The sequence below is a fragment of the Pelobates fuscus genome, chromosome 3 (assembly GCF_036172605.1).
Source record: "Pelobates fuscus isolate aPelFus1 chromosome 3, aPelFus1.pri, whole genome shotgun sequence".
Lineage (NCBI taxonomy): Eukaryota > Metazoa > Chordata > Amphibia > Anura > Pelobatidae > Pelobates > Pelobates fuscus.
The window spans coordinates 256,428,547-256,452,513 of record NC_086319.1 but is presented as its reverse complement, the minus strand read 5'-3'; the positions used below and the strand labels follow the sequence as shown (position 1 = coordinate 256,452,513).

Here is a 23,967-nt window from a genome sequence, read left to right as displayed (position 1 = left end):
GTAATTATAAGCTTGCATGTTTTCATTTGAGGGTTTATCTCATAAACAATGATTTATTTATTTTTTTTTTTTAATATTTAGTTTTTATTGAAGGTTTTCAAGTTTATGAATTCAGTACATAGTTGGTTCATATGACAAACAGAACTGAGTATACAGAAGACGCATGGTTTGGGTATTACAGTGGTTAGTAACAATTCACATTATCCATGTCAGTTTTCATGTATAGTGTACCATTTCATTCTCAATGTACTGTGGTTGTCAGTTATTTCCTTCAGTAAGATATATGGTAATATGTAAAATAACTCAACAAATGTATTTACACAAACAGTTTTTCAGACAACCACGGAGATTCCACTTTAATGTTGTTATGTAGGTTATTTCCTGTCGGGGTATAAAAGTCCCTTACTAGCACCAGTCCCTCTTTTAGTACCTCTTATGTCTCTAAGGCTTCCTTCCCCTATACCACCTATTCCAAACCTCCCATACCTCTCTAAACTCTTCTGTGGCTTTAGTGGACTCGGTGGACATTTTCTCATAGATATAGAATTGTTGGACCGTATCTATTAGTTGTTGTTTATTTGGGCACCTGTGTGATTTCCAATTTAAGGCAATTAGGTGTCTGGCAGCCATGAGGATTATACCTATTAGTTGGGTATGTTTCCGGTAGGTGTTATCGGGAAATCGCAATAGCAGACAGGATGCCATGTCCATAGGAAAGTTGGGAATTGCGAGTTCAGTTAGTAGGGTTTGAACGTCCCCCCAGAGCGGTTGTATCCCCCCACATTTCCACCATATGTGTGGCAAAGTCCCTTCGTCTATATCGCATCTCCAGCATTTGGCCGAGACCTCTGGATATATTTTGTGTAGTCTATCGGGAGTCATATACCACCTATAAAGTAATTTGCGGTGTGCTTCAATATGTGAGTGACACTTGGTCCATTTTCTGATCCCATTGAGGGCAAGAAGCCACTCCTCCTCAGTTAATGTGGTTCCCCCCTCTGATTCCCAATGTTGTTTGCATGCCAGCGGTTTCTGTGGTACTAATTCTAGCAATGCCTTATAGCAAAGTGAGAGGGCTTTGGGTTTCATTGGGGCAATCCAACATCTGTGAGGTATTAATCTGGCTGCAATTGTAGTGGCAAGTGAGGTGGGTGGTATAGTCTGAACGTGGGCTGTTATAGTATGTTTCAATTGTAAGTAGGGGAAGATATCCTTTTCTGGGATTCCCCATTTAGCTTGTATATCGGGGAAGTCCATGATTTGTTGACCTTTACATATTTTATGAATTTGGGATATGCCCAACCGTGACCATCTAGCTAGAGGGATTGTGGGGTTCACCGCTTGAAGTGCGGTTAGGGGGGCTTCTGGATGGAAGAGCTTCTTCCAGCCCAGGGAGGACATGTAGAGATCCCATACTCTGATCGATGCTTTTGTGGTAGGGTAAAGATCTACTTTAGGGCCTCTTATGGAGCGTGGTGTCCACATGTAATTAGTTAGGGATGTGTGTCGGACCTGATCTTGTTCCATATCCACCCACTGTGTTGTTCCTCTCTGAGCGTGTAGGTGGATGGTCGTTGCGAGTAGAGAGGCTTTGTAATAAAGTCCAATGTTAGGTAGTCCTATTCCTCCCCTTTTTGTTGTCTGCTGTAAAAGGCCCAGGGGTAATCTGGGTCTCTTGCCTCCCCAAATGAAGGAGCTACAAGTGGTCTGCAATATTTTAAAGATTACAGTTGGGACCTCTATTGTAAGCATGCGGAATATATACAATAACCTCGGTAGGAGCATCATCTTATAGGCATTTACACGGCCTAGCCATGACATTTTTGCGTTTTTCCATTTGTGCAATTCTGTATTGCACATATGTATGAGGGGTTTGTAATTGAGTTTTATTATATTGCTAATAGAGGTGGCGATTTTAACTCCTAAATACGTTATAGATGTCGACCTCCAGTCCAGGTCAAAGGAATTTTTAAGCGCAGCTACTGCCGGGCTTGGTAAGTTGATCGGTAGGGCTTGTGTTTTTTCTTTGTTGAGGCGGTAGTAAGAGACTGTACCGAAGTTGGTCAGTAGTGCCAGCAGTTGGGGTAATGATTGTTCAGGATGTGATATAGTAACAAAGATGTCGTCTGCGAACATCGCTAGACAGTATTCCTTGTCTTTCAGTTTGATGCCTGATATGGAGTGGTGTTGCCTTATCTTCCAAGCTAATGGTTCTAGGGAAAGTATGTATAGTAAAGGGGATAATGGGCATCCCTGACGTGTCCCATTTGTTATGTGGAACATTCGCGATAGGAAGCCACCATGAGAGACTCTAGCGCTAGGTTTCGCGTATAGCGCCATTATTCCCCTGATAGTCTTTTCGGGGAATTTATATTTGCGTAGTACCTCCGTCATGTACTGCCAGTTTAGCCTATCGAAGGCTTTTTCGGCGTCTAACGCCAGGAAAAGACCTCCGAGGCATTCCTTTTCCATTCCCGCTATGATATTTAGTACTTTCCTTGAATTGTCGGAGCCCTGTCTACCCCTGACGAATCCCGACTGGTCATTATGCACTAATTTTTGTAGGAGCGGTGCCAGCCGTTCGCTAAACAGTTTGGCGTAGATTTTGGCATCACTATTAAGCAGTGAAATAGGCCTGAAGTTCTTACATTGGTCTTTGCTTTTGCCTGGTTTAGGAAGTGTGGATATGTGTGCCATTGTCACCTCTTCAGGCAATGCTCCGTCTTCTCTGCAGTGATTGAATATCGCCTGGAGAGGTTGAATTAACGTGGGTAGGAAAGTACGGTAATATATATTAGATAGACCATCAGGGCCTGGAGATTTGTGTGGTGGGAGTGCGGAGACCACTGAAGTGATCTCTTCTAATGTGAAGGGCTTATCTAGTTGTTCTGCGTCTGAGATAGATAGAGTTGGGAGGTCTATGTCTAATAAGAAGGTGTCAATGTCTGCCCTGGAGGGGTGGATGGTCTGTTGGTCATCTTTCAGGTTGTAGAGTTTTTCGTAATAGTGTGCAAATTCGTCTACTATTCCTTGTGGGTTTAGAATGGTGGCACCTTTGGGGTTTTTTATGGATGCTATCTTGGAGCTAGCAGCTCTCTGTTTTAATTGGGCGGCCAGCTTGGCTCCGGCTTTATTACCCGCTGCAAAAAAGCCATGTTTGTGCCTGTGCGTGAGAAAGGTCGTTTTCGCTAATTCTAGATCTCGTAATTGTGATTGTAATGATAATAGTTTAGCGTGGGTAGTCGCTGTGGGCAAGTGCTTGTTCGAGTGTGTTAGGGCGGTTAATTCGGAAAGTATGGCCGTATATGCTGCGAGCCTTTTTTTTTTTGCAAAGCTAGCATGCTTTATTAAACAGCCTCTTATGAAGGCTTTGTGTGCTAACCAGATTTGGGGGAGAGGAGAATCCGGAGTCTTGTTCTCTTTAAAATAAAACTGTAAATCTTGTTCTATTTGTTTGACAATGTCAGGGTCTGTTAGTAGTCGTTCATTTAGTCTCCAGCTAGCCTTTCCTGTGGTTGGGAATTGTTCTCTGAAGTGTAATGTAATAGGGGCATGATCAGACCAAGTGATTAATCCTATTTCGGTATGTTCAACTTTCAGAAGGGAAGAAGAGTGTATTAGGAATCTATCAATTCTCGAGTAGCTATTATGGGCTGCGGTATGGCATGTATAGTCTCTTTCCGTGGGATGATTAATTCGCCACGGGTCTACGAGGTTGTGTGCATTTAATTTGTTGCGTATTGCCGTGGTCAACTTAGACCTGCTCTTTAGTGTTTGTGCGGTCAGTTTCGTGCCTCCCGAGGAGTCTAAGTCGCTATCCAACAAAAAGTTCGAGTCACCCCCTATTATTACTTCCCCTAGTGAGTGAGCAGACATCAATCCCATCAAAACATCAACAAAATCACCTTGATTAACATTAGGACCATAGACATTAATTATAGTGTACACATTGTTATTCAAAGAGCATTGTAGGATTAGATAGCGTCCCTGCTTATCCCCTATTTTGCGTATCAAGGAGAAGGCCACTTCTTTACTGATGAGGATTGATACTCCTCTCTTTTTCGCGGAGTAGCAGGAGTGAAAATCTACGGGGTACTGTGGGGAATTAAATTTCGGTCGTTTACTCCATAAAAAATGGGTTTCTTGATACAGCATTACATGGGCACCCAGTGATTTGGCTTCGCGTAAGGCTAAGCGGCGTTTATGAGGGGAATTTAACCCTTTGGCATTCAGGGAGCATATTTTGAGTGCCATCTAGGTGGTGGGTTTGGTTGTGGCTGGTTCTGATAGCTGGGGAGTCTTTTTGTTACGGTCATCCCCCTGTCTATGGGGCCGGCTGGTGGCAGCGGCATGGGACTTATTATCCGTGGGCCTGAGTTTGAAAGAAATAATAAGCAAAAGGAAAATAAAAATCAATAAACACTTGGACCTTAGGTCAACTATGTACATTATTCCGTTCACTGCGCCCTGGTAGTGCAGTGTCAATTACAACGGGTTCTCTAGTGGCTCTGAATAGCAGCCACTTGGGGGTGGGTAAAGAAACTGGATATCAGTTTTAACAACAACAAAGGTAAAAACGGTTGTTAAGTGTCGTAGGCGAGCTCTCGACAGGTGCGAGTAATCTAGGAGTCCGGCATGGTAGAATAAGGAAAAGATATGTGTGAGTATAGTTTATGTATACGACCTGTCCGTTATATATGCAGTACAGTCCATGGATAGTTAAGTGTCTTGGGCCTTCCTGTGGTAGCTGTGTGAACTCGTGGAGCGCGGCCTTTTCTGCCACTCGTTGTGGAGTTTGATTGTAGATCCGTTTTCTGTGGATCGGAGGTGGACATCGGGTAGAGGGATGTTCCAATCTTGCAGCTGTTTCGTGCCCGATTCTGGATCGAGGATCTGGTTTTCTATGCCATTTCGTTTGACCAGTAGTTTAGTCGGGAAGCCCCATTTATATTGCACCTCCGCTGCCCTTAGGGCGGCTGTAATGTGCGCAAAGGAGCGCCGTTTGATCATGGTTGCAGAGGATAAGTCAATAAACAATTTAATTTGGGAGAATTGCTCAGGAGGTTGTGTCTGACGTCTGGATGCCTGCATGATGCGCTCTTTCGTGGTAAAATAATGAATGCGTGTAATAACATCTCTCGGAACCGTTGTTGGCAGATGCTTTGGCTTGGGGAGACGGTGTGTTCTATCCAAGATCAGTTCACTGTCAGTCAGAGTAGGGACATATGCCTTAAAGAGATCTTGCACATATTGGGACAGTTCCTGGGAGCTGATTGATTCTGGCACTCCCCGTATTCGAATGTTGTTACGGCGGTCTCTATCTTCGTGGTCTGCAATTTTAGCTTCTAGGCGTTGAACTTTTTCGCAGAGTGCTGTATGGGCTTCAGATAGGCCATTATGTGCATCAATTATTTCCTCTGCCTGTTCCTCCAGGCGAGCTGTCCTTTCACCCAGTGCATGTATGTCTGCCCTGATTTCTGCAGCAACTTGTTGTAAGTCTGTTTTAAAGGAGTCTTGAAAGCTAGAGAGCATGTCATGTATGGAGGCATTGGTGACCGGAGTGTGCATGTTGTCTGTGGCATGATTAGACTCACCCAGTGTTGCACATGCGGCTGGGGTTTGAGGCCGGCCGGCGCCATTTTGTTCCGCTGCTCCACTTTTCGGCGACGCTGCTACATGCAGTTGGAGCGTTTTCTGCCGAAATTTTTTGGTGTTTTTAGAGGACATGGTATTGTGGAGGTGTACCTTCGTTTTGGGCCCGGTTGCCGGTAAGTAAATGCTGTATTTCCTCGCTGTGGCACCCGTCGGCGGGAGAGCTCCGTGCTCAGGCGACTGTTCTCATTCGCCGCTAAGCCACGCCCCCCCGATTTATTTATTTTTTTTATTATTATTTGGGCAGTGGAGCATCCCTTTAAGTTGTAAGTTGTGTTTTGTTGCCAATAGCTTTATCAAACTTAAAGTGGCACAGTTTGGAATTCCATTGCAATTCTAGTACAATAAATATACATGAGAGAAATTAGCAGCTTTTTGGGTAAAATGTGGATACAGAAACTGCTCATACACACATACAAGCATACACAAGTCCAAAAACAACATCATAAAATAGAAAAATTCTACAAGTCAGCTATGCTTCTAGTTCAGATATTTTGGCCTTAAATTTGAAATTCACTTTGAATTTCAAAAAATTCTAACTTAAAGGACCACTATAGTGCCAGGAAAACAAACTCGTTTTCCTTGCTCTATAGGGTCTTTAGACCCCCCACCCCACCCTCTTGGCCTCACTCCCGCTGGGCTGAAGGGGGAGGAATGGGTTAAACGCTTACCTTTCTTCAGTGCCGGGCTCCCTCGGCGCTGGGGACTCTCCTCCCTCTTCCGACGTCATCCGCCGAATGCGCATGTGCGGCAAGAGCCGCGCGCGCATTCAATCAGTCCATAGGAAAGCCTTTCTCAATGCTTTCCTATGGACGTGAGCGTCTTCTCACTGTGATTTTCACCGTGAGAAGCGTGGAAGCGCCTCAAGCAGCTGTCAATGAGACAGTCACTAGAGGCTGGATTAACCATATTGTAAACATAGCAGTTTCTCTGAAACTGCTATGTTTACAGCTGCAGGGTTAACCTTAGATGGTATAAAAAAACAAAAATAAGTGCTCTCTTTCTGTTAGTGTGGTGCAATTCAAGGTGAAAGGTGAACAGCGCTAATAGTAGGGAAGGTACATACGTAATTGGAATATTAGCCAGTGGTGTAGCTTAAAAGAAAAAACGGAATACAATAATAGTGCAATATGTCATAGCAATAGAGTGGACAATAATAGAAAGTTGAATCCACACTCACACTTTAAAGAGCTATATAAGCTTGATTTCAAGGGCCTGGACGGAATAATCCCCGTCTATGGATTTCTTGATGTGAAGTGTCCCTGGTAGGCTTATAGATGCAGACGTTCGTAATATGAAAAACAAATAAAATACACCATATGGTACAGTATGTAGGTATAAATTTGAAACAAAAGGGATTAACCTACTTACATATACTAGAGCAAGGACCTGCTCTAGTGTGGAAAGCTTCAGGTGGAACAATTACCCACCTAGGTATGTGGTGGACCCAGATGTAGCAGCAAAAAAAAAAAAAATAGTAGATAGGAAGTAGGACAAAGGAGTGACTGGATATATATAAAATATATATATACTTTATTCCAACAATATTAAAAAGTGAAAATACAAACTTCTAAAAACCAGTCAGAGTAAAAAAGTCTGTGTTCTTCCTCACTTGACGCGTTTCGCCGAGGCTTTATCAAAAGGCATATTACGAACATCTGCATCTATAAGCCTACCAGGGACACTTCACATCAAGAAATCCTTAAACGGGGATTATTCCGTCCAGGCCCTTGAAATATAGCTTATATAGCTCTTTAAAGTGTGAGTGTGGATTCAACATTCCATTATTGTCCACTCTATGCTATGACATATTGCACTATTATTGTATTCTGTTTTTTTCTTTTAAGCTACACCACTGGCTAATATTCCAATTACGTATGTACCTTCCCTACTATTAGCGCTGTTCACCTTTTTTATTCTGTAATTTCTGTCTTAACCTTAGATGGACCTGGCACCCAGACCACTTCATTGAGCTGAAGTGGTCTGCGTGCCTATAGTGGTCCTTTTTAAGTGAATAACCCTGTAAGACTTCCACTACATAAAATAGGATCGGTAGTGCCACTTTAAAAACATGGACCTTACTGGACTGCCTTTAAACATTCTATAATATTTGTCAAGAACAATGTTTATGCTTTGTAAGCTAATTTCTCACCTTCAGAATTAGGAGGGGGATCCTGTGTGGGAGGACTGCTGCTGATTGGACTAAGGGCTGGAGGTGTTTCTACATCACGTCCTTCCTCCACATCTTCCTCCTCATCAGATGCCGGGCTGCCAGTTGGCTCTCCATTGTCCATGTCACTACGTGATGAATCTTCTGAAGACTGAGATACTCCAAACCTGCAACCCCGGAAAAGATTCAGGAAAACATAATACACAATCTTAAAATGTAATTGCCTCTACAGAGCTTGGAGAGTTCATGGTATACTACTTGCCACTGGAGAGTGGAAATTGTAAGCCCTGAATACATAAATATTACAATATTTTTAGTACCTGCTGAGATTTTTTGGGTTCCTGAAGCCTGGTACTAGTAATACTTAGAAGTAACGGTAATAATTGAATAAGCACGTGTCATTTTAACCCATTACACTGTGATTAAATGCCAAGTAAGCCAGTAGCTTCTTACTTTGTGTGGGAATACATTTATATATACTAGCATCTTGATCTACTTACACTAAAGAAGGTAAAGCCTTGCTAAGCTATGTAAGTAATAAGTAAATGACATGTTTTAAAACTTCACTTACCGCATTCTAGATTTGACTTGAGTACCATAACCAATTTCTTTTTCCTCCCAAATATCCTCCTCTTCATCATCAAATTGCTGGATGCGCTCACTACAACAGGCTTCAAACAGGGTGGCATTAGGCTGCAGACAGATAGCAGTGTATTGTGAAGCAATCACTATCGACATAGATTGAAAATCTTAATTGTAGTGGTTTGGGCAGAACAGATTGTATGAGAGCCCTTAAAAGTTATAATTTGCACCAACAGCACTGTGTTTATTTGTTTTCTCCTTAGTAGTTACTTTAACCACTATAACTACTACTTCTTTTAGAAGTGGTCATGGAGGAAGGAATCTGTATGTGAAGCCTTTCTGCTTGAAACGCTACACATGCAGAGAAATCTGCAATTTTGTGCAGGGAACAAGTTACACCCCCAGAACAAGTGACTTACGCAGTATGGAACCTAATGTTAATTCTGTGCAAAAATTAAATCTCTGTCATCAACATGGAAATCGGTCCAATCAAATGCCTATCTGAGAAGTATTTGTTTAGACCATGGAAAGGAAAGGAGTAATGGGGCATGAAGTCGGGACAGTGTGTACCAATCTCGCACAGTGCTAGATTATTGGTACGTTTTATTCTTATGTTCCAGATTTTTTACTTAAAGGGACTCTATAGTCACCAGAACAACTACAGTCTACAGAGAAAAGGCACCGTTTACATTACAGCCCAGAGACACCTCCACTGGCCCCTTCTCAGATGGCTACTAGGGGTGCTTCCTGGGGCAGTGCCGCACAACTTTCAATACTGCCATTCAGTGTCTCCACCCTCTGCATGGAGACACTGAACTTTCCTCATAGAGATGCATTGATTCAAAGTATTTCTAGGAGTAAAATGCTGACTGGGCAAGCTTTGGCTTGTGCGGGCTCTGGCCCTGATCTGCCTCCTTGACAAGCTCAGACAATCCAATGCTATCCAGTGTGAAAGCATTGTGATTGTCTCACACCACCACTTCTGATGATGTCAGTCAACCAGGCAGATCATGGGTAGAGCCAGCAACAGCAGACTGGATTTATCAGTTCTAAAAGGGACATTTGCATGTTAAATGAAAAAGAACATAAATTAAAAATACATACATTGTCATCATCTGCTTCCATATTGAAATTAATCTCTGCAATGCGGTCAAAGGGAGCACTGAAACAGAGAATACAATCAGGTTAACAGCGAAAAGCAATTTGTGATTATAAGTGATTAAACTGCACAATATGCATTACATGTATGCGGGTGAAGCAAACATTTAAAGGACCACGATAGGCACCCAGACCACTTCCGCTCAGGTCCCTCTAGTTTAACCCTGCAGCTGAAAACATAGCAGTTTCAGAGAAACTGCTATGTTTCACTGAGGGTTATTCCAGCCTCTAGTGGCTTTCTCATTGACAGCCGCTAGAGGCGCTTCCGCAATTCTCACTGTGAAAATCACAGTGAGAAGACGCTGGACGTCCATAGGAAAGCATTGAGTAATGCTTTCCTATGGGCAGTTTGAATGTGTGCGCTGCTCTTGCCGCGCATGCGCATTCGGATCTGACGTCGGCAGGGGGTGGAGAGTTCCCCAGCGTCCAGGGAGCCCGGTGTTGGAGAAAGGTTAGTGGCTGAAAGGGTTTTAGCCCCTTCAGCCCAGCGGGAGGGTGGACCAGAAGGGGGGGGGGGGGGGCCTAATGACCCTATAATGCCAGGAAAACGAGTTTGTTTTCCTGGCACTATAGTGGTCCTTTAAGCCTTGATTGAAAACATTGAACAAATGGAAGTTATATGTTTATATTCAAAATAAACACTACATTTAGATATTGAAGCTGCTGGTGCATTAAGCACACAAAGAAAAGTTATGTCACTAAGACACTCCTGAAATATCAGTTAGGCTAGCTAGTAACTGATAAAAGTCTCCCAAATGTAAAAAGTACAATTTGGAGAATTTTAGAGTATTAAAATATGCAGCAGTATAAGTATCTGTGAAAAGATAAAGTGGTTTTAACAGAGATTGCTTCTCTATGCCAGTTAGTTGGATGCAATGCAGAATATAGTATTGTCGATCATTTGAAGTAAGGAGAAAGATCAGTTTTGGGATAATTTTTTCCCCATGTTCGGAGGAGCTTTATAATCTTGAGACCAACAGTCACTGAAAATCTACATAGTTTTATCAGATGATAATAGGGTTCATAGATCAGTCTGTAGATTGAGTGGTCTGAAGTACATAATAGACATGTATACCCTATCACTAAATGGGTAACTGTGCAATATTCGAAGTGAACTACACATTTAAGGGCAAAAAGTGAAATCACTTTGGGCAATATTTCCAAATCAGCAAATTTGACCCATGATTTACAATCCCTTTACGATTTTAAAATTCCCAGTTTGGGGCATACGCAAATGCCTGTGGGTCATATTCAAATGGTGAAGCCAAAAACCAAAATGAGTAGAAAACACTTAAAATGGTGTTAATGGTACATGGGAATCCTATAATGGTAAACAAATAAAACCTATTATGATTATTATTGGTATTTATATAGTGCCAACTAATTTTGAGCCCATACAATATTACAAAAGGGGGGGGGGGGGGGATTTACAATACATGAGACAATTACACAGTGACACAGGAACAATAGGTAGATGAGGACCCTACTCAAACAAGCTTACAGTTTAGATGAGGTGGGGTACAAATACACAACAGTGCAGCAAGTGTGGCAGCCACCAAACAAGGTGGAAAAGTAGCATAACTGGAGGAGAGAGTGGAATATGGCTCTTTAGGAGAGCAAGAGACAGACTTGGGTAAGTATAGATAAGTTACTCTGGGAGTCCATTAGCATTTCTGAACAGACTAGGGGAGAATCTGACGGGGGTAGGCAGGCTCTTCCAAGAGAAGGGAGACACTCGCGAGAAGTTCTGCAAGCGCGAGTTAGCAGTAAGGGTGCAAACAGCGGCCCCGGCAGAGCAGAGAGACCGAGAAGGGGCATATCTATGAATCAGGGAAGAAATGTAAGAGGGGCTAGAGCTTTATAGGTAAGGGTTAGTATTTTGAATTGACACCTATGTGATACAGGAAGGCAGTGTAAGGATCAACAGATGGGCGAGGTTTGGGAGGAACGACGGGTGAGAAAGATAAGCCTGGCGGCAGCATTCATTAACAGTGGTAGCGGGGCAGTTCGGCTTTTGGGGAGACCAACAAGATAATTACAGTAATCCATGTGAAAGATTACCAGAGCATGAACAAGCTCCTTGGCATCTTGCTTAAGAAAGGGGCGGATGTGGGCGATATTTTTAAATGTGGAATCGACAGGTTTTAGCAACATACTAGATATGTGGGGCAAAGGTAAGGCCAGGATCAAAGATAACACCAACACAACGAGCTTGCTAGGATGTTTTGATGCACGTACCATCAACTTTCAGGGAGAGCGAAAGGAGGAGGATCAGCATTACGTAGGGGAAAAAAAAGAAGCTCTTAGCTTTTAGAGAGATTGCGTTTCAGAAAGGGGGAGGACATCCAAACATAAATAGAAGAATGGCAAGCAGTGACAATTTGCAAGACCGCGGGGGAGAGATCAGGGGAGGAGAAATATATCTGGGTGTCGTTGGCATACAGATGGTAGCGGAATCCACAGGAGTTAATGAGTTTGCCAAAAGAGGCAGTATAAAGGGAGAAGACTAAGGGAGAAGAGAAGGAGACCAAGAACAGATCCTTGGGGGACTCCAACAGAGACAGGGCGACACTGAACAAACGTTGGGTGAGATAGGAGGAGAACCACGAGAGGACAGTGTCACAGAGGACGAGGGATTGAAGAGTTTGGAGAAGGAGGACATTATCAACAGTGTCAAAGGCAGCAGAGAGGTCAAGCAGAATTAGTATGGAGTAGTGGCCTTTGGATTTAGCTAGGATTAGGTAATTTGTAACTTTAATAAGAGCAGTCTCAGTTGGGTGAGGGGTCTTTCAAGAATAAGTGATAAGAGGTTGTGATCAGAGAGAGAAAAAAATTGAGTGTTGTGGAGCTTTGAGATAGTGCATGCATAAGAAAAAATAAGATCGAGGGTATTTCCAGCTACATGTGTGGGAGTATTAACGAACTGTGATAGGCCAAGGGAGGAGGTAATAGATAGGTAATAGGTGGGTTAATAAAAAAATTGAAATCTCCAAGCATTAGGGAAGGGATATTACTTGAAAGGAAGTAGGGAAGCCAAGCATAAAAATGGTCAAGGAACAGACTAGAGGAATCAGGGGGGCGATGGATGACTGCTATGGTAGCAGAAATGGGTTTGAAGTTTGAACAGATGAATTTTGTGAATTTCAAAGCTGGGGAAAGATGGGGGGGGAGCAAAGTTTTTTTTTTTTTTTATTCTTTATTTTTGAGTGCATGGTTAGACAAGACCGCTCACTCTGCCACAATAGCGTTTGTAAGCATAGATATTTCACATTGATGTTACATTTATGGCATTTGAGCAGTGCACAATTTTTTTTATAAATGCATAAACAGAGCAAAGTTTACTATCGGTTACGCATTACAATTAAATTTACTCGCTTAATCTACGCTTGTTATGAAGAGTATGCAAACTAAATAAGGTCAGTGCTTGCAAAATAACAGTTTGAAACATAAAGTGAGAGCACTGATTTTAAGAGTACAAATAATTCCACCTAGCTACGCTGGCATCTTAGCTTAATATGCAGACCTCAATTCTGGCTGTAAGTGAAGAGATTTATGAAATAAAAAACATGGTATTTAAGTGTAGGCTAGCAACAAAATGGGAGGTGAGTGCATGGTCTGGGTGCCTGTTTAGTCCCGTTAAAGAGAGTCCACTCAGCCTATTCCTGTGGTGCTCAGACCTAATGCGGGTAGGGGCAGCGTGGAGTTCTCGTCCACCATGTTGCCGTGTCGCGCAGCACCTCCACAGCCCTTGTAGTTGAAGGACTCCGGGGAAGGGGGGGGGGGGGAATACGGGGCAAAGATTGGCCGCTGGGCTGAGTGTCCAGGTTGCCCCCGATGTAGAGACCGGCCGCATCTCCCGCCAGGCCACAAAGGGATGGAATGGAAGCCGCAGCTGTTGTTTTGCGAATCTTTCCAGCGATGCAGGTGTAGGTTGTACAGGTAGTTAGAGTCCATTTTTGGGTTTTCACCCCCCCCCCCCCACCTCCCTCCCCCCGGGAGCAAAGTTTTAAAAGAGCAATGGGGTGAAAGTAGAAATCCTATACCGCCACCTTTATTTTCAGTCTGTCTTGGGTTGCGGGTAAAGTGAAGACCACCAAAAGATAGTGATGCAGGGGTAGCAGTATCAGAGGGAGAGAGCCATGTTTCCGTCAGTGCAAGTAGGTTTAGGGAGTGTGAGATAAATAGGTCATTGATGGAAGTTGATATATATGCTATATATATGTGTGTGTGTGTGTGTGTGTGTGTGTGTGTGTGTTATTTACTAATCAGGGAATTGCAAATACTGGGTCAAAATAGACAATAAAGCAAATTATTCAGCTCAAGTATGATTACAGCTAGGATATCTCCACATAGAATGTTTGATTTTATTAGTCTACAATTGCTTCACAGGTGAAGTTTACAAAGCAAGCACTGGTATACAGTGAAACACACAACCAAAGAACCTGTATCGTTAATGGACAAATACATCTATGGCACTATAAAGACTTTTGCTGAACTATTTGTTTGACTCTGTAACAAGACTGTCTATCCCCGACTCAAAAATGCTATAGTGTAGCAATGTATTACAATACTTGCACTATTATAATGGATGTATTTAATCTCTTCTATAAATAGTACTTTTTGTGGATTTTCTGTAAGTTCCATGTTATATAAATTTGTGGTCGGGGACAACAGCCTTGGAGGTAGGTATAGTAAAGAGTTGGTTGTGCTGTGCCAGAAATTGAGGTGTGGATGAGCCTGTGAAAGAGTGCTCACCAAGGGAGGAGAATCACATAAGGAATAACTGATTTAAGTAAACGTTGGGAGGGAGCACCATTCCATCAAAAATCAATCTTGACCCCTAGTCAGGTGAGTTTAAATTGGCCAGAAAACCTCCAACTCCAGGCTTAACAGCCATCTCATATTAAGGATCAATAAGGAAGTAGTTGGCACAAGATAAAAACAATTATCAAATACACTTTAAAGTATAGCAAAGACATACTTTACAAACTAAACACCAAAAAGATCAGTGGTATATATATATATATATTTTAAACAAACATTCACAGTAGACTAGATTTTGCAGTGTTATTAGACAGTTGATAATAGTCAGTATTAATTCCTATTATAGGTGCACTACAGTCAATTAATTTGAGCTGCTAGTATATTAACATCACAGTGAAAGAATTCAAGCAAGAAAGAAAAGAACAATAAACACAGAACAAGATGAAACTAGAAGAATAAGGATGATATAGGGAATGAGAAAAGGAGGTTTCGATAACAATAAGTGGTAGAAAGTTGCAAAATGATTAGCAAATTGGCTTAACTTGAAAATAAAAAGCAAGAAAAAAAAGCATGATATATTTACTAAAAACAATATAAAAAGTAAAGATAGAAAATGCAAGGGGTACACCCAAAGCACTAATTTTTGTATGTGTCAAATTGATGCAAAGAAAGACAATCGCAGCATGGCATTAATGGGCCTGAAGGCATGACATATATAGCAGGGATTTTACCTCAAAGGCTGATTGCATATAATATAAAAAAATATGTTTTCAATAATTTTATTAAAATGTGTCAATCTAGTGTTATAAGGGAGAGTTGAAAATGACTTGCTTTTTATGAAGATGTGAGTAGAACTGTAGACCAGAGTGTTGCAGCTGGTGGGGTCTACTTAGAATTTGAAAAAGCTGATACGGAGCCATACAGGAGCTGTACAAATTAAATGATATAGACCTAAGCAGAATGCCAGTTGTTACAAGGCTAGCTTAAATGACAGAGTGCAGACAGAGACTACAAACAGTAAAATCTGCAGTTGAATTAAAAGTGCAAGTAGGGTGTGTCCTATGTACATTTCACTTGAGTCTGTGAATTTACTATGGTATTATAACTTTTGAAACCTGTAATATATGACATGGTGGAGGTGAGGTATAAAAAAATAATTACTTGACAAAGTGAGGAGCAGAGCTACCAGCAGGAACAACCCACTGCTTTGTATGGTAGGTGCTCCACTTACAAACAAAACTTGATTCCAAATCTGTCCTTTATAGAAAAATGCATGTAGAAAGGTTTTTAAAAATGTGTGGACAGAACAAACACTTAGGAGATAGAATACAATAAAGCTCACAATTTATATGTTTAAGAATGCATTAAAAGGGATATTAAAATATTTTAGTACAGTAAACCTTCAAGTAAACAAAATTATGGGGAGATTAAACAGAGTACAAGACAGCACAATATCACTATGATACAGTGATAGACATTGACTGGGAATCGTGACACTCAACAGTCAGGGGAAAAAATAAAATAAAAAAATAACAAAGGTTTTAGATTTAAGGAAAAATTGCCCGAATTTATTTTACTGATAAAAAGAGGGACATTATAAATACAACATATTTACCAAATAAAACACTCCATCAATTAAGGAATATAGAAGTCGATAGTGAATGTGATTTGCACAGTAAAATAGAGACAACAAAATGGAAACAGGCAGAAACAGTCTCCAAAATAAAATAGTAGCTACACAAGGAAAATATTATAAAATTAAAACTAATTTTCATAACAATCATTTTAAAAGTGTATCCAACGATATTAAATCATTTGGATGTCTTATCCAACAATATTAAATTGACACCTAAGTTAGAAAAAGAAAGAATGAACAAAAAAGGGCAAGATTTATAAAAGTGTTGCCGACACTTACACATTTAATTTTTGGCAGATATTTAGCACAATTTATTAAATATGATGCCTTCTTTTGTATGCTAACCGTCAATAATATATATGCCATTTTTTATGCAACACACCAGATTTATCCGTCGTACCACCACATTTTTATTTCTACAGAAAATTATTCTGTTTACCTTTTTTTTCATCACTCTAAAATTTGCAGTCTTGGCAGAATTTTCTATGACTAAAATAACTTTTTTTTAAGAACATTTTAATAAGTCTGATCAAAATAATGACATAATTTAACTTCCACTTTTCAGAACACTGACAAACGTTCCCTCGTGTTATGAAGTTAATAATGGACTGTAAATATATTGTTACATACTTGATATTGTCCTCCTGCTCTGCAAATTCTTCATCATTAAAGCCAAACTGATCAACAAAGTTAGCCGTCATCTGTTGTATTTGGTAATCTGAGAAGGCCTAAGAGGGAGAAAATGGATTTGTATTTAAGCAAGTGAAGGAAATGTAATCCTGGAATTTCTGTCTGGAGCACTTTTATTACCCCCTACATATTACTACATGAGTGAACAAACATACATATGGTGGCATAAATATTATTTATCAGTTTATATGGACAATTAGTTTAAATATATTAATCTTAGCTCATTATATCAAACTAGTTGCTGCACGTAACTCACCTGCTGCACAGACAGCTCATTTGGAAATGCGCTATCAATATCTTCATCCTCGCTGGATGAGTGCAGGTGATGTGTGCTAATCTGAAATAGAAAAAGTAAGAATAGACCAAGGTGTTCTCCTCAATATAAAAAGATGCACAGGTCTATTCCTGGAAAAAATAGTGAACGCACGATTAACATCCATGCAGTCCAGGGGCCCTAATCTCTGATCAAGATTAGTGGGACCTACATCCCAAAATGAAAGCTGCGTCATATAATGTCAGGAGCGGAAATAGCTGCAGTATAGCTCCCACTAGCTTGCTTATCATCACCCATTCCTTTAAAGTAAGCACCCAAGGAGGGTACAGTGTTTACAGCTTGAGAGGTTAGGCTTTTAAGAGGAAACTAAATAGGTTCTCACTAGGTGCCCTCTGGCAAAATAAATGTTTATCTCAACGCAGAAGCAGTGAAAGTTAATTAGTCTCCAACCAACAGATCTTGAAACTACTGCTGCTGATTGACTGTAGTGTACACTAATGACATTCGTTTGTACCTCCAGCATGATCAGCAGTGGCAACGTATCCTGGTATGAATCAGATTTAAAAATAAATCAAAAAAATAAAACAATTTCCTCAAAAGACTATAAAAGTTCAAAATACAAATGTGTCACTTAAATATGGTTGTGACGGTAGTCACAATCACTGGGGGCTGAAGATGGACACTATTTATTCCCCAGGTTATTCTTATGTCCTAGTCATCCTGTACCTATTATAGGTGCAGGGTGTGAAAATGTATTGTTCATTATTAAATGTCTGTTTTCTCCTGTCCTGCAGATGCTTGCAACCAGCTATGTGGATTAGGTGGTGAAGCCTATACAGCACCATCTGTTGGCTGGAAGGATCCTGAAACAGCTTTATGAATTACCTGAATAGCAAGGCTTTTTAACTTGCATATTCAAGTAGATTTGTATATTATAATTTTTGCATGAATTAAATAATTTGAGTCAGTTATCTTCCCCACCCCTTTATAAATATGTTATGGTGTTATTGTGTTTTTCCCCACATGACTTGATTATTTGTATTCTATTGAAGTTGTCACCATAAGTTATATGTGATGTGCATATGGGCAAGTCCCGAGTCAAAAGTAGAACTCCAGAGACACCCCAGTCAAGCTTGGACAACTCTTCCCTGAAAGCAGCTCAGCTATGAAGAGGACTGGGCGTAGGTACTCGGTCGGAGTACGGGATACTCGCTATGGTGTACTTAAACAAAGTGCTGTACAATGCTGAGCTGAGCTGATTTTTAAAGCTATGAAGTTCTCCACTATTCTGTAGTAACATTTCTTAACACAAGAAGTTTGCATTTTTCTCTTTATCAAGATGTTTCAACATGTTGATCTTTTCCTCTCTTCCAATATTAGTATCTGGCAGCCAATGACCTGTGTACATATAAATTGCATACATCAGTCATCTTACCAAATCTACAGTATTCCTGCGGTTTGTCTCTGTCAACGTCTCTTCCACAAAACTTTCCCATCTTCCCCTGCAGTCCTCTGGTAGATCTGTGCAGATAACATTAAAAGTGACAGAGTAAGTAACTCTTCTTCTTTTATCACTTATGTACTTATAGAGAAGGAAAAAAAAATACAAATAAAAAATAAGAGTGCTTTAAACTGTTTAAGTTAGACATCTTTCTGTTTTCCCTGAATCTGTAATCACAATAGCTCATGGAAACAGGCATATTGTCATATAATGGTTAATAGGTGCCTAACACATATCAAACTTAATAAACAAGATCTATGCAGGATTTGCGGTCTCACAGGATCATCCTTAGAACTTAATTTTGTTCTCTCAAGTATGTATGAGAGTGCAGCACTGTTGGGAATCCTCCAGTTTCATCTACCCAAGCACTAAATATGGAACTGAGCATAAGGAAAATGAGAGCTTTGGTTAAGAATACCTGTTCTTTCCTTCTCTACCTCTGGGGCAACACCATTAAAGTAGACCTCATCATGGGAGGGTAAAAAAAAAAAAGGAAAGATCCTACAAGTGATGGTGCCGATTTCATGATTTCAGTGTCAGTATTGCAAAACCGAATATGTGAAGAAGGGTCTGATGTACCAGGAAAGCTTTTTAAGTAACAAAAGTCAGAGTATGAGATTTGTCATTAGCATTACCTGTTATGAAGTCACTGATCTGTGCCTGCATTGGACCCTTCTCCATATTTTGAACGACTGTATTGGCAATGCGGGTCAGATGACCCATATTTCCTCGCCTCCTCCCACCTTCTGCCCTGAAATTACACAGGGTTTAAGTGTAAGAACTCTGCAATTTCAACAGGTTAACAAGAGAATACATAAAGACTGCAATCTAAACATGTTCGGGAGTGTTCAGACAGCAACTTGAGTATATCAGGAAAGGGGAAGACTAGAGTAAATCAGGAGATGGGGTATGCTCCCATCAAAAAAACTAAAGGGGCAAATGGCAAGCAATATCACACAGTATCATGGAACTATGACCAAATGTACATATTTGTAGTAATAATGAGAGATGCAAAATATCTGGAAATGTTAAAGCCATGGGGAAAATAAACAAATACATTTAAAAAAAATCTTGTTTGTTTGGTGGGATGGTAATTTTGTGAAAGAATTAAAAGACAAAAATGCAGAGGAAAGCACTTTAATAAATCATGAGAATGTGCCCCCTGGAAGGCTTTCTCTCTAAATATGAGGGAACCATAGTCAATGCTTCTCTGGGTGAAGAATGTGATTTAAATCCATTAATTATTTGTTGATGTCTTTAGGATGCCTGTGGCATGGAAGGCTGTGTTTTGTCATCCTGGAAGCATTTGGAAAAGCATAATTCTTTAGCAGTATTTTTTTCTCTCTCAGGAAAAATTGCAGTGTGGAAATGTTTCTGTGACAGACCGCCCAGTCACCTAGGACTTTTATATATGGCTGCCAACCACCACCTCCACCTACATTGACTATAATCACCTACGTTTACCACTCCAGCCTCTGCCTTCCAACTCAACGCCCTTTCCAGCAGCCCATGAGACATCATAGACCAGGAGCAACCCACAAACACTCTGGAACTCCTAATTGGATTGCAGAGTTGCCGCGATACAGTAAAACTTCATCGAGGGCGCTCTCTGTCCCAAAGTCAACAAACAGGGAACATTTTGAAGGGGTAATGCGTCAAACGGTACCAAGGACTTGAGGGAGCTCCATGTACAAACGGAAAGTACCATCATTAAAGGAGACAAGGACTTCCCACCCAGCATTATGGAGCTATGTCCTGGATTGGAGGATGCTCGTGGCCCGGTCAAAACCTAACATCCATACTATTCGGGCTAGGCACTTCTGATCCAAGTGGTTTTTGTACAGCATGGGCACTTGAGGAAGAACTATACATGGGTGGGCACTGATTTAGGCAAATGGACACGGGAACTTATGTTTTAATGTGAAATTGTAATTCAGCACCAAGGAGTCTGTCTCGTAATTAAATTCTCTTATCAGGTACAGACACCTAGGCACCAGGTATGTCGCAATACCCATGGTTTCCCTGGTGACCTCCTGTTGGGGACCCAGGTATATAAGGTATATACGGCATTCAGACACTAAAACATTCTGGTTTCACCCTGACATTAAGCCTCGCCTAATGATTGGGGATGGGATGGGCTAATTACTGAGGAGGAAAAGGGGACCTTGGCTGTGACACCCAGGATGCTTGCAGATAGACTGCCTCGGTTACCAAATGCCAGATGCTGGTCTCATCATTTTAGTGACATGAGAAAAAAAACAAAAAACTATTTAGTGGCCAGATTACAGGTAAACACTATGCCGTGGTGAGGGATGCATCAAAGCATTACAGTATGAAGCCAGCCATTATTTAGATAAAGGTTGATAAACTAATGCAGTTAAATATGGTTCCATTTTTAGAATTCAAAGGAATATAAAACTTTTCCATTAAGGCCTAACACGAAAGAGCCCACAAGCAAAAGTTATTGATACCTTTTCACTGCAGCACCCTGAGACAGAAAGGCATATTTATCTTTTATTTGAGAATTGCACCCTCTGTATTTTATTACAGGTTTAATAATTATTCTGCAAATTCAAGGTGAATTTCAAATTTAAGGCCACTGTAGCCAAAACTGAAAGCATTGCCAACTTAGAGAATGTTTCCAGTTTGGCTAATTTTTTTATCATGAATTCGAAATTCACTTTGAAATAACCCTGTTAGTATTTGAATTGCATTCCAGGGTTTGCTTGTCTTCACAGTACAGGCACTGCAAAGATTTTAAACATAATGTAAAGTCTCATAAGTCTTTCATAAAAGTCTTCATGTTATAATGTTAGCAATAATATTGGAGATTTAAAACAACGAACAGCATGTCAAACATTACTTATGATTGAAAGAAAAATAATAAGTAATTCCTACTTCTTTTTAAATTTCTTTTTTTATTTTTTTTTTCCAGGGGCGAGGAGGCTTCCCATCACTAGAGATGGTAGAGAGTGTAAAGAAAACAAACAAAATCTAGCTCAGAAGAGAAAGCACTTACTGAATTCTGTCATTGGTTTCCCAAGCATCCAATATCCTCTGTACTAAGCAGCACTTCTGGAAGAGCTAAGAAACAACCCAAAATAAAACGCTTACTAGCAAGTATTTAGATTTGTATTAAAACAAACTAAAACAACAAAAACAAACAAAAGGAGAAACCTGAGGATTTAAGATATATTCAAAGAAGTAATGCTTCCTTATCTTCTAGCCATCCAAAACAGAGACTAAAAGATTCTATTCATATTAGTTGCAATGTTGACCTTATTATCGTTATCGTAGTTGTAGATTGCAAAAGCCCAATATAATACACATATTAGTAGCATAAGCTACTGAAACAACAAAATCTGCTTTAAAATATTAGGTACTTTATTAATGTAGACAAATAAAATATTTTATCCAAGAGATAATATTTCCACATCAGTCACTCACGACGTTCAGGTATTTTATTTTATCTGCCGTTCTGAATACATTTGTGCATGTCCAAACAAAATTGGGAAAAAGTGAAGTAAAACGTGTGCCTGCAGTCTACTAAAACAGGAAAATGAAACAGAAGAGAGCACACACAGTGTACCTTGTGCAACAGAAAATTGAGAACACAATATAATGTGGAACATCAGGCTTGCTTTTAGAAACCATTTCAAAAACATGAATTAATAATTTATAAAGACAAATAAAGAACACTGATCAGATTCTTTATAAAATTATAATGACCCTATTTGCAGATGTGAGAGCAGTATTCTTAAGAGATGCAAGTTTGCTTATGCCCCAAACCAAAATCAGCACCAGATGGACCAAGCTTGATGTCAAAACAAATTAATTTATCAAAAGAGAAAAATAGGTCAGACTCACATGTGTGACCATAAGATCTTCCTGCTCTGGGACAGAGGTCTGAGAATTATCTGTGTTCCCATTGAGGGCCTCTTCCTCCTCCTTCCTTTCTTCTGTATGTGAGGCACTCTTGCCTTCCTGCAAGCAATGGGACAGGACGGATGCTATGCACAATTCCACTTGTAAGTGTAAGAAGTTATTCCAGCTGTACCTGAAGAACAAGTCCTGTGGGAAATCAGGACAGGATTGGAAGAATTATTACATACCTGAGTAAAGCTACATAGCCACCTGTTTCACTGTAACAGCAGTAAAATGAACTGTTCAGAAAACTATCTTTTGCTCCCCAAAAATCATGTTAATATCACAGTTTACTTGTAGTCCAAGAATTAGCTAGATTTCCGCTTTAAGTCCTTACAAGTAAAAGGTCCATAGTACCAAGCTGGCACAACTCTTGGTTAATACTGGGTGTGTTGGTATGGAGCAAGGCCGCAATGAGGCGTGTAACGTGGAGACGAGCATTTCCCAGAGGTTCTTCCAGAACACCAATTGTGGTCAGGATAGATTCTTTCTGCATCAAATGTAAATAAATAATGAGATAACTTATATGAGACAATTTTAGTAGAGAATATCATAGTGATATTAAAATACATCAGAAGAACTACATTAAGCACAATGACAGACAATAAAAAAAACTTGTTCCTGAATTTCCAAAATCTCAGTTTGGCACTGTAGCAGACCTACCATGTTAAGAAATTATTCAAAACCTGTTTATGTGGACATTGTAATATTTGCTGATCTTGAAATATTTTGAAGTTGATTAACTAAACAATGAATTAACAGATTAAAACAGATTAAAACCAAATTGCCAAAAAATCAGGCTAAAATAGCCAAGCTATCACTATATAGGAGTTAGAGATTTCCTTTTTTTTTTTTTTTTTTAAACCAGGCATTCAGGCCTAAATTTTTCAGGTTGGCTTTCACTTCACAATTCAATGTTTAGTTAAAAAAATGCAAACATTTTTAAGGGCAGTAAAAGTTAAAAATGAAAAATAGTTGTTGCCTTTAGAGAAATCAAGGATGCAAGAATAAATTACGCGATCATCTGAGCTCACATAAACCTTGTGTTTCTGTACAACAGTCATTATGTAATTGTATAAAGCAACATTCAGCTGCAAAAATCCCACAAATATAGCAGACATGATTACAGTTGTGCATTGCATAGTTTATATATTTGGATCTGCACATTTACATGTAACTATGATCCAGTTTGACATCTTATATGTTGTTTTACAAATGTTAAGAGAAGCATAATGGAGAAGACCTGAAAAACAAAACATTACATTTACTGTTTTTCTGAACATGTGTATAAAATCAAGACATCAGACAGACTGAATTGTTTGAGAAAATTCATTAAGGCAAAGGTTTCAATCACAGTATTTTATTGAAAGATTGCAGTTTTTATATTCGCTATATAATATTTTATACAAATTGTTATTACTATTTATAAAGTGCAAATAAATGCCGCAGTGCTGTACAATGGGTAGGCCAACAGACACACATTTGTATATTTCCATGTCTGTCATGTTCTTGGAAATGTATAACAGAAATATACGAAATAATCCTGATTGAAATGGAATATGGTTTGGAAACTGTAAACGGTTTTAAACCTGGACCAAGAATTAACCAAAAGAAGT

General features: G+C 40.0%; 1 protein-coding gene across 1 annotated transcript in view; it reads right to left on the bottom strand.

Annotated features, from left to right (window-relative positions):
• The window catches only part of PPP6R2 (protein phosphatase 6 regulatory subunit 2), a 97,587-nt gene that overhangs the window by 28,063 nt on the left and 45,557 nt on the right, over positions 1-23,967 (bottom strand). Inside the window, exons 10-20 of the mRNA XM_063448359.1 lie at positions 22,689-22,841; positions 22,295-22,498; positions 21,447-21,511; positions 19,063-19,178; positions 18,362-18,447; positions 16,909-16,989; positions 16,593-16,690; positions 15,158-15,253; positions 9,509-9,566; positions 8,394-8,515; positions 7,805-7,989 (exon numbers count right to left, since the gene is read on the bottom strand). Coding sequence (XP_063304429.1) covers positions 7,805-7,989; positions 8,394-8,515; positions 9,509-9,566; positions 15,158-15,253; positions 16,593-16,690; positions 16,909-16,989; positions 18,362-18,447; positions 19,063-19,178; positions 21,447-21,511; positions 22,295-22,498; positions 22,689-22,841 — 1,264 coding nt within the window. The remainder of the gene's footprint in view (positions 1-7,804; positions 7,990-8,393; positions 8,516-9,508; positions 9,567-15,157; positions 15,254-16,592; positions 16,691-16,908; positions 16,990-18,361; positions 18,448-19,062; positions 19,179-21,446; positions 21,512-22,294; positions 22,499-22,688; positions 22,842-23,967) is intronic.